The sequence below is a fragment of the Patagioenas fasciata genome, chromosome 16 (assembly GCF_037038585.1).
Source record: "Patagioenas fasciata isolate bPatFas1 chromosome 16, bPatFas1.hap1, whole genome shotgun sequence".
NCBI lineage: Eukaryota > Metazoa > Chordata > Aves > Columbiformes > Columbidae > Patagioenas > Patagioenas fasciata.
The window spans coordinates 9,941,877-9,952,067 of NC_092535.1; the positions used below are offsets into that span (position 1 = coordinate 9,941,877).

At 47.9% G+C, this 10,191-nt stretch overlaps 1 protein-coding gene and 1 non-coding gene across 6 annotated transcripts in view; both read right to left on the reverse strand.

Moving 5' to 3' along the window:
- The window catches only part of RBM39 (RNA binding motif protein 39), a 30,917-nt gene extending 25,048 nt beyond the window's left edge, over positions 1 to 5,869 (reverse strand). For 4 of the 5 annotated variants that reach the window (XR_010652359.2, XR_011741534.1, XM_071815413.1 and 1 more), the window contains exons 1-3: positions 5,580 to 5,869; positions 2,378 to 2,440; positions 509 to 558 (exon numbers count right to left, since the gene is read on the reverse strand). Coding sequence is in view for 3 of the 5 variants with exons in the window: in XM_071815413.1 (XP_071671514.1) it covers positions 509 to 558; positions 2,378 to 2,428 (101 nt within the window). In the remaining 2 variants the exon portion in view is untranslated. The remainder of the gene's footprint in view (positions 1 to 508; positions 559 to 2,377; positions 2,441 to 5,579) is intronic. The other variant, XM_065849585.2, reaches the window with a different exon arrangement.
- A 4,250-nt stretch (positions 5,870 to 10,119) lies between these two features.
- Positions 10,120 to 10,191, reverse strand: TRNAE-UUC (transfer RNA glutamic acid (anticodon UUC)). The gene has a single exon. It is a non-coding gene; the product is annotated as a tRNA-Glu (tRNA).

Sequence of the window (10,191 nt, forward strand, 5' to 3'; positions counted from 1 at the left end):
GTTCACAGTACTGTTTGGAACACAAATATAAGGTATTTTAGATTCCAACATCAGTCTAATGTTGGAACTGCGACTTCTCATTTCCCAAATATTTATTCATCTGCCAATAAACGCTCTTTGGATCCATTTATCTGTACGATTTCAGAAGATGACAACAGCATACATGCTGACTTCTTAGTTAGCCGCACACTACAAAAACATGCTGGTTACTGTTTAACCAACTAGTTAAGAGCCTCTTTCAAGAAAAAAGGAATTAAATATGCTGAACCTACCAAGTCTGTATTTTAGCTGATGCTAACATCAAATGTTTCCACAATTTTGATGACATCAGTGACAAAGTCATAATGACACTTGTAAACAAAAGAAAATGTCATAATCGCTGCAGTTGTAGCGATTGCAAATATCAGGCTTTTCCATTTTATTTCCCTAAACACCTCTGACATGCATTTACAAGTTTACAAAAATCAGCAGCCTCCCCTGAATTGTAGAGAACTGAGACAGCACTTACTTCTTGCTGCGTTCCTCGTGGCCATTGGCACTGCTCAATTTGTTCTCATCCTAAGCAGGGTTGATAGAAGAACATCGTGAGGACGAAGTGGAAACATTTCAAGTGGTCAAAGGGTAATGGGAATAGGAATAAGAAAATACAAAACAAAAATTTTAATACTAAATTACTTGTTTACAGTTTAATGTGGAAAGCTTTAGAAAATTTAGGTAGGCGTGTTTAACCACTTTGCTGCTTAAATTTAAGTCATACAATTACAAAATACAAGACTTACATCATTTAAAAGTGTATATTAAATTGTGGATACTTCCTTACATGGTTTAGAGAGCAAGTTATCCTGTAGAATTCAGCACTCAAGTGGTTAAATGTTATTTCTATAAATGTAAGAGAAGTTTCAGGTTTGTGTTTGTGTGCCCCGCGGCTATATCTCTGCCTAAGCCCCCGTGGCTACGCTAGCAGCCAGCCACTATGGATTTCCTGTGACCGATGCCATTCCCGAGATCTTCGCTCATTTTCGTTGAAGGCTTGTAAGAGCTTGATGTCACCTCTGTCACACATCTCGCCCTGAAGCAAACAGGGATTCACACTGCTTTAGTAACGTCGACTCCCAAGAAAGTCATCAATAATCCACCAGTCCAGCCTAAACATTCCCTATTTCCATACCTGTTTACATGGAAAATATCCATGTTAAACCAGGACACAAGAATTTTAACATAACAATTTACAAATTTCTCTTCAAGATTTTAACGTAACTACTAAATATTACATAAACTAAATATACACTTAAAACTTACAAATGCTCATCCAAAATTCATAACATAGTTGTGATAAACACTGCAGAATAGACTAACAATAGCTGCTATATAATTTATATACTTGCTTTACAGTTTAATTGTATCAGTTACATCAAAAGTACAATTCCTAAGCGATTTAATATACATTTTTTGCAAAAACAGTGCTAAAGCATGCATAATGTTAACACTTCACCACCATTTGGTGAAAAACAAAAAAAGACAGTATTCATTTGCTGCTGGTTTAGGTAAAAGACATCGCTATGCTAATAGATAAAAATTTTGCACAAAAATTGACATTTCCTAATTAAACAACTAGGACAGAAGAATACAAGAGCTTATTTTAGAATGACACTGCAAACTGTGATACTGTCTTTTACTTGCTAACAACATTCTATTCAGGGATCCAAGAATTTCCATCAATTCATTCACTCGGCAATTGATTTCCATCTGCCCTGTTAAAAGATTAACTGCCACCAGTCTTCTGTGTTAAAAGCAAGTCTCACTCTTCTTGCACTGAGCAGACTGTTCAAATATTTACTTGCCATGGGACTGGTGAAAAGGTCAATTCTTGGAACCCTGCTGTTTTCCCAAACCACTGCATTCACCTTGTTGCTATACCAAACTGGACCTGGCATCGTTAGGAGAGGATTTTTGTTTCTTGGTTTTCGGGTTTTTTTTGTTTTGGTTCTTTTTGGTTGGTTGTTTTTGGGTGGTTGTTTTTTTGTTTGTTTTGTTTTTAAACCTAGGGGACCACGGTACAGCGATACGTCACTCAATTACTACCTTATGATTGACAGTTCACACTGGAATCAAAGGTGAATTCATGGGAGTAGAGGTGAGATATCGTTAGGCAAGTCTACAAAGAGAGATAGATGGGCATTTATTCATCACGCTGAAGTGAAACTACTGCACAATATAATTACATTAACAGTATATATTTACTTGTAAGTTACATGTAATGCATCTCCAATAAGACAAATCATGAGGGCTCCAGGGATGTTAGTTTACAGTTCAGCAGTAGTTTCATGAATAATGCTAAATTAAGGTAAACAGGACCTCACTGGCACATTTTTCTCACCTTCTTGTAAGGAGCTTCAAGCATTGCTTCAATATCAATATCATCAGCCATTTTTCTGGACACCTGAAAGAAGAAGCAAAATCCATTTGAGACTGGAAACACCCTCATGGCTTTAGATTTGAAAGGCTTTTGCTCAGGAGGCCATGGCTGCATTGGCTCAAACGACAGACATTTCCCACAAGAACTGGAATGAAGCTTTGCCTGGTCAGATGATAAAGCACGTGATGCAAAGCAATTACAGCTGCGAACAACAAAATGCTATTGAACGCAGTTAGCCAGGGGAAACCCCAGTGGCACTGCAACTGTTTCTCTTAAAACAAAGAGCATAGACCATTCATGATACAGAAACAGGTCTGGTGGCCATCTTGACAAGTACTAGAGCTTGACCAAAGGATTGCCCAAGAGAGACATGTACAGAACACAGAACAAACATTCAAGCAAACCTGTTCACAGCTTCCCAGCACCTGCTACCATCACACCTACTAATCTAAAGACTTAACATGAACACTGTGGTTCTTTCAGAAATGCAGCCTCCTGCATAACAGTGGCCAGATATGAAAAAGGATTCAGGCATTAAGAGTTACTAAAGCATACGCAACATCCATCCGGTCTGGAACTTCACATTTCAGACAACATCACCACTTAACACTAGTCACCACAAACTCGATTTCGATTTTTTTGTTCTGGTTTGTTCTGTTTGGGGGTTTTGTTGTTGTTGTTGTTTTTTAAACTGTTCCTCTTATTTTTCAACTCCAATCCCCAATGTAATTTCGCATTTATTATACTCTTAAACACTCTGACATGTGATTTCCTCTCTCTATTCAGGTATGTTATTAAGAACCTCTCAAGATTCTCTGCATTAAAGCATAGAGACTCAACTTCCTCAAATCTCTTAACAGAACAGTTTGTCTCCTTTTTCTCTCTTAAGCTCAAAAATGACCAGGTCTCTGGATCCATGTCGGACAGCTCGAGAGTGAAGATTTTCCTGCACATTTGCCATAAAATGGATTTTTATCATACAGGTTCATTCTTGCACCTCTGTTACAGGCACGGCTGCTGTCCAGCATCATGAAATCACTCCAACATTTCAACATCCTTTAAAATGTTCACTCATATCAGAGAATATTATACCAGAGCTGCACCACATGTAAGAATCAAGTCACACCCCCACCCACATCTGACCATCTCCCATCAATACATCAAGAATAAAGCACAACAATACCAAAGCACTGGAGGTACACACCCTGTTACTTAATCAAGGCACACTAACCTCATTTTCAAGTTATTACCTCTTGGCTATAGTGCTATCACTTACAAATAGGATCACCCTTCTTTGATGCGTAATGGCTTCATTTTACTTTTTACTAGAGTATTTACATTCACTTTTTTAAGTCATCTACATAGACGTACATGATTTAATTCACCACTACTCTACCAGCATTTGGTACGAACTAGTACATCAGAATGATTAAGGATCATGAAAAAGCACCAAGCCAAACCCAAGATTCTACCAAAAAAATTCCCCCAATGACAACTCCCACCCACAGTTACATTCTTGTATGTGTAATTTAGCTACACATCTGGGGTGGGATTCTTCATCCTGAACAGGATGGGGGCCACAGCAGGGACTATGAGCAGCATGGAAAAGTAAAGAGCGAGTGGCTATTGCTGAATTCACCCAAATAAGAGTGAATGAACTAGCATCCGGTGGGTTCACAACAAAGGTCCTTATTCACACAGCATTAAGCCATGGAATTCACTGTTCCAGAGAACTGTGAATATTAACAAAGAAAAAAAACCACATGCACTGTTCACAATACCCAAAACAAAAAAAGCACAAAAGTTTACAGAAAAAGCTATTTATTAAACAAGAGACATGCCTTGTGACCCTGAACCACAACCAGCTGAGAACTACGAGCACACAGAGGTGAGTGTCCCTGTTGACTGCCCCATTTCTGTCCTTTCCTAGGCATTTACTGTTGGTCACTATTGCAGACAAGATCCTGAGTTCCATGGACCTTTGGTCTCACCCCATGCAATTTCTACCCTTTGTACTCACTGCAAAGCACTTTCATTGATACAATACCACAGTTTTTATCAGAATACCTTCTGTTCACACAACACAGATCTACTACCGACTTCGCAATTCATGTAATGCCTATGATGCTTCTTCCATTAAGAATAAAAGCACAAATAAGAGTCCTTATTAATTTCAAATGAGTAGAAAATCATGACAGATCTTCAAGTATCTTCTGCTAAACAGAGATCAAAATAATTTTCATAAAAGCCTCTCAGTTTGCTCAAAAAAAAGCCGCATATGCCTGACACCTGTAGAGAAAACAAACTCAAAACACAACAACAAAAACCAAAACACACAAGGAATAAACTACACTTGAAATTTTGTAAATCTACAGAAGGCCTAAAGGGACATGAAATCTACTGATACTAATCTTGCTGGTATTTTCAAGGCAGATCCGTCTCTTTTTGCTGTGTTATACTACACCAAAGGAGTTTTAAAAGATCACCTCCTCAAAATTATCAGTTTTGGAAATCCCAAGAAATGACAACTCCACCCTTGCTTTGCAAGGAACCTCCTGGACAATCACCAGGGCAGCCGAGGCCAAAGGCGGCCGCTCCGGGAGGGAGACCCGGCTCTCCGGGCAGTGCCCACCGCAACCCTCGCACCATCGGGACCGGACGAGCCCGGATCCCACACACGCCGCTGGCTGGAGCCGACCCGCCCCAGCCCCGCACCCCCGGACACCCTCAGTGCAGCGGGCCCGGCCGAGGCGCCGCCGCCTCTCAACGTGACGAGCCCCAGAGCCGCCCCCGCTGCTCGGGCAGCACGGCCGGGCCGGTCACTCCGCACAGCGCCATCGTGGGGGGACTCGGGGAGGGACAAGGCGCGGCGGGGACAGCCAGACCCGCCCGCTACGTGGCCGCAGGAACAGGCTGGCCGCGCACGGCCGGGCCGCGGCCTCGGGGCCGCCGGGCGCTCCAGCACCAGCACAGCGCAAGGCGAACAGCAGCGGGAGGCCTAACGGCGGCCCGGGGGCGAGGGACAGGCCGACCGGGGAGAACGGGCCCCGGCGACGGGAGGGGCGAGGCCTCCGGGCCCGACCACAGGCCCAGGCCGCAGCGCTCGGCGGGGCAGGCCGCGGCTCGCCCAGCGGCGGGATCCGGCCCCCAGCCCGGCAGTTACCTGCGCCGCGGGCCGGTGCTGCCTCGTTCGGGCGCCCGAGGTCCAGCGGCGGCTCCCGGTTTCGGCGCTAGCTGCGCTGAGGGTGGCGGATGGGCCCGAGGGCTCGGGAGCCCTCTCCAGGCAGCTAAACCTCAGCTGGGGGACGCCGCTCGGGCAGCCCCGGGGCGGCAGGAGGCGAGGGGCAGCGCGACCGTGGCGGGCAGTCCCCGGACCCGCGCTGTCCCCGGCTGTGACGGCGCCGGCTGCTCCCCGAAATGGCGCCCGCGCGTCTGGCCGCTCGCAGGCTCGCGCACGGCACGGGGTCGTCCAGCGCGCGGCGCAGGGGCTCTCGCGAGACGCTGCGGCAGACAAGGCCGCGCGCGCCCGCGCCCGCCGCCTCTCGCGAGACGTCGCTTGCGGAAGCTGCCGTTCAGACACTCGCGAGACCTTGGGCGCGGCGGGTGGGGCCGTCACGCGCTTCCGCGCTCTCGCGAGAGCGCGCCCGGTAGGGCGCGACGGGGAGGTCAAAGGTGACCCCGGGACCCGAACCCCCAACCCGGTGGGGCCGGTGGGCAGCGAGGGCGCCCCGTGTCCGGCCGCCCGTGGGCTGGGGCCCTCCGCGCCTTCCCGGGGCTGGAGCTGCCGTGCCCTGGGCCCTCGGGGCGCTCCCGGGCCCAGCGCTGGGCTCCGGTCTCTGGCCGGGCCCGCTGAACCGCTCTTGTGCCGGGTCGTTCTGTCCTAGCCTCGGCCGTGCACACGGGGCATGTCCAGACTGGGGGGGTTTGCTGTGGAAACTGTCGCTTTATTCCTCTTCTTGCGCGACGTGCGTGTTTGACTGAATCGAAGTAGTTTTCCATGCAGCCAGTGAGTTTTCCTCTTGGTAGCCAGCACGGTCCTTTGGTTTGATTTCAGTTTGAGAATGATAAGGTAACAGCCTGGGACAAAGTTAACGTTTCTTTCAAGTAGTTTTTCCATAGTTCAGGAATTGGTATGACTGTGAACTCAGATCAGAGCCACCAAGATGCTGAAGGGAGTGGAGCATCTCCAGTGTGAGGAAAGGCTGAGGGAGCTGGGGCTCTGGAGCTGGAGAAGAGGAGACTGAGGGGGGACTCATTCATGGGGATCAATATGGAAAGGGGTAGTGTCAGGACGATGGAGCCAGGCTCTTCTCGGTGACAACCAGTGACAGGACAAGGGGCAATGGGTGCAAACTGGAACAGAGGAGGTTCCACTGAAATATGAGAAGAAACTTCTTGATGGTGAGGGTGGCAGAGCCTGGCCCAGGCTGCCCAGGGAGGTTGTGGAGTCTCCTTCTCTGCAGACATTCAAACCCGCCTGGACACCTTCCTGTGTAACCTCAGCTGGGTGTTCCTGCTCCATGGGGGGATTGCACTGGATGAGCTTTCCAGGTCCCTTCCAACCCCTGACATCCTGGGATTCTGTGTGATACCAGCACTCGCTGCTGGGGAAGCCAAGGCCGTCCCTCAGTCTCCCGTGCTGGGTGAGCGAGCGAGTGTGTGACGCGGGGAGGAGCAGATCCTCGGCAGCAGACCCATGCTGGCCAGCACAAGTGTTCCCTGCTGTGAACATGGTGCTCTGTAGGTAAGCGGGAAGGTGCCAGTGCTGCCTTCTTGCTTCCGCGGCCCCCCTGCCTGTGGGGTCCTGCTTCTGAGCCCCAATCTGCAATCTCCCTGTGCACGGGTGCTCTGGTCGTGCTGTCCTCACAGGTTCTGCCTCTGGCATTTATTGCTGGGAGGGCATGTTCCAGAGTCCAAGTCTTGCTTTGTATATTATTTTATGATTTTCCCGTTCACTCTTCTTTTATGATTGCTTTATTAAATCTGTTTCAACTCATGAGTCTTCCCTTCTTTTTCCCTTCCTTCCCTCCAGGGAACGAAAGGTGAGAGAGCAACTGCTTTGCTGTTTACCTGCCAACCCAGCCCTTAATGGCAACAAGTACCACGTTACCATAAGTGGTTTTACAGCCTCTTAGCTCCAGAAGCCGCGTTAGCCCTTTAAATGCTCATTGCACTCTGCAGTTACTGGAATAACAGGAGTGTATCCTGTGTAGACAGGCCATTTAACACCTGCGCCCAAACTTCTACCCACATCTCTTACATCTAATAACTTTATGCCTGCTGAAAAGGAAAACTAACACCTTTCTTGAGATCCCAGGTGACCCTTGCACTCACATTTCCAGCTGAACCAAGACATCGTGGGTGGCAGTGCTGAGTCAGAAGCACATTGGGGATCTCCTGCTGGAGGAGGAAAGCCGGTTGCCTTTTCAACACCTCAAAAAAACCTGAACTGTTGGGACAAACACAATGTATGTAAGTTGTGGCCAGGTCAAGAAGTCCCTGAGCTGCTCATGCAGGCGCCTGAGAGCCCAGGAGGGAGCATCATATGTTGAAATACTTCTAGTTGTCTTGGGCCAAACGGATGGTGGCCTGGGTTAGCGTTCAAGATTCGCTGTTTCAAGCTTGTTTGCTATTGTATGTGAGAGAGGGTGCGCAGATTAGGTCATCGATTGGGCACGTGGGTGAAATTGTGTTTCTTCACAGTTGGTTCTTCTGACGTGACGATTTAACAGCGTCTGTGGTCTGACCAAGCGGAGGGCTTGCCAGGATTCATTGAGAGTAACAGCATCTGAAGGTGTCGCGGCTGTTCCCTTCTGCCAGAAACCACGCCCCCCTCAATGGGCCACCACCTGACAGATTTTTAGCTACTACAGTAGCCTGTGACCTGATATTGTGGTGCAGCTTTTGGCCCAAGCTTCTGCAGGTTGCTAGAAGCTGAATGGTTTAACTCAAAAAATTAGTGTTTTGTGAAACCAAACCCTCTTGTCTCATTAATAGTGCTGTGTTTCCCCTGGGAGTCCACAAAATGGCTCATTTGTATTTAAATTTGATAATACGTAAGTTTGGGGTGATTGTTCACCCTGGTGCAGACAGCATTGAGCAGGGTTTCCTGCTGAGTTCAGCCCAAGATAAGCAATAATAGCAGGGGGGTCAGGCTGTTCCAGTTTTGTTCTACCATTCTGAAACAGTGTAAAGAGAAGTTCTAAACCAACTTTGTATCCTGAAATTATAATTTTGCTATTGCATATAGAAATATGTAAATAAGGTCTAAGAACTCAGGCCCATAGGTTTCCAAATGAAAACTTGTTTTTGCAGAACTTCCAGGCTATTGTGTCATTTAATGTCATTTCTAACAAAGTTCCTGAAATGTTGATAGCCTAAAAAGATCCTGAAGCTTTTGCACAGGGTTTACAACTCTTTCTAAGCTGAACTTGTCAACTTCATTGAGTTTGGGACATTTAGGGAAAATGAACTGCTTTAAAATATATATTTTTAAAAAAAAGCATGACTATAAGAGGTCTATCCCAAGCTAATAATCTTTGTACAGGTTGGTTGCAAACAAAATTAGTATTTTTCTTACAGGCAAAAGGATGTTCATTGTGGCTGCGTGTCCCTCGCCCCCTGCTTCCCGTCCACCGCCTCAGGGTCGGGTCTGACCAGCTCCGGTTCTTGTTCCCTCGTCATACAATTGCAGCTGAAGTATGTGCCTGAGCTCATGTTGATGGATTTCCTGAAGGGTTTTCTTGCCTGTTTTTTGCCTGTGGAGCTGCCAACACACCCCTCATCCTTGTGTGATGCTGGGGGAGGGTGAGAGGAAGGATGAACCTGGGTGCGCGTGGGCTGGGGGCCTGGCTCAGTGTCCAGCCCAGCTCCAGTGTATTCCTGGATGATGGCCTGAGTGATACACTCGGTGACACACTCTAACTGAAGTGTTCCCGGCTGTGGGATGGTTGGATCGGCAGGAGGGACTGGCTCTGGCTGCAGGGCTGTGGGGAATGCCGGCCATGGCTGGTGTATCCTCATCACCCCAACCCTGCTACGAGCACCTGGGCATTTTCTTAATGGAGTTTGGGGAGATGCAGAGGGGCTGGGGTGTGGGTTACCCTGCACTGAGGACGGTGGAAGGGATCGTAGAATATAGAATTGTTTCAGCTGGAATTGATCCCCAGGATCATCAGGTCCAACCATAACCTAGCCTAACTCTAGCACTAACCCATGTTCCTGAGAACCTCACCTAAACACCTTTTAAACCCCTCCAGGGATGGTGACCCCAGCACTGCCCTGGGTAGCCTGTTCCAATGCCCCACAGCCCTTTGGGGAAGAAATTGTTCCCCACATCCAACCTCAACCTCCCCTGGTGCAACTTGAGGCCGTTTCCTCTGCTCCTGGTGCTTGTTCCTGGGGAGCAGAGCCCGACTCCCCTGGCTCCAAGCTCCTTTCAGGCAGTTGAGAGATCAGAAGGTCTCCCCTCAGCTCCTGTTCTCCAGCTGAACCCCCCAGCTCCCTCAGCCGCTCCCATCACACTTGTGCTCCAGCCCCTCACCAGCTCCGTTCCCTCCTCTGCACTCTCTCTAGTACCTCAGTGTCCTCCTTATGATGAGGGGCCCAACATCGAACACAGTCTCGCAGAGTTAACAAGAAGTTTTTCAAAAGCTCGGTAGGGAAAAAAAAAAAAAAAGAGAGAGAAAGGAAAAATTTAAGCTTTCCCACACCGGGAGTCGAACCCGGGCCGCCTGGGTGAAAACCAGGAATCCTAACCGCTAGACCATGTGGGA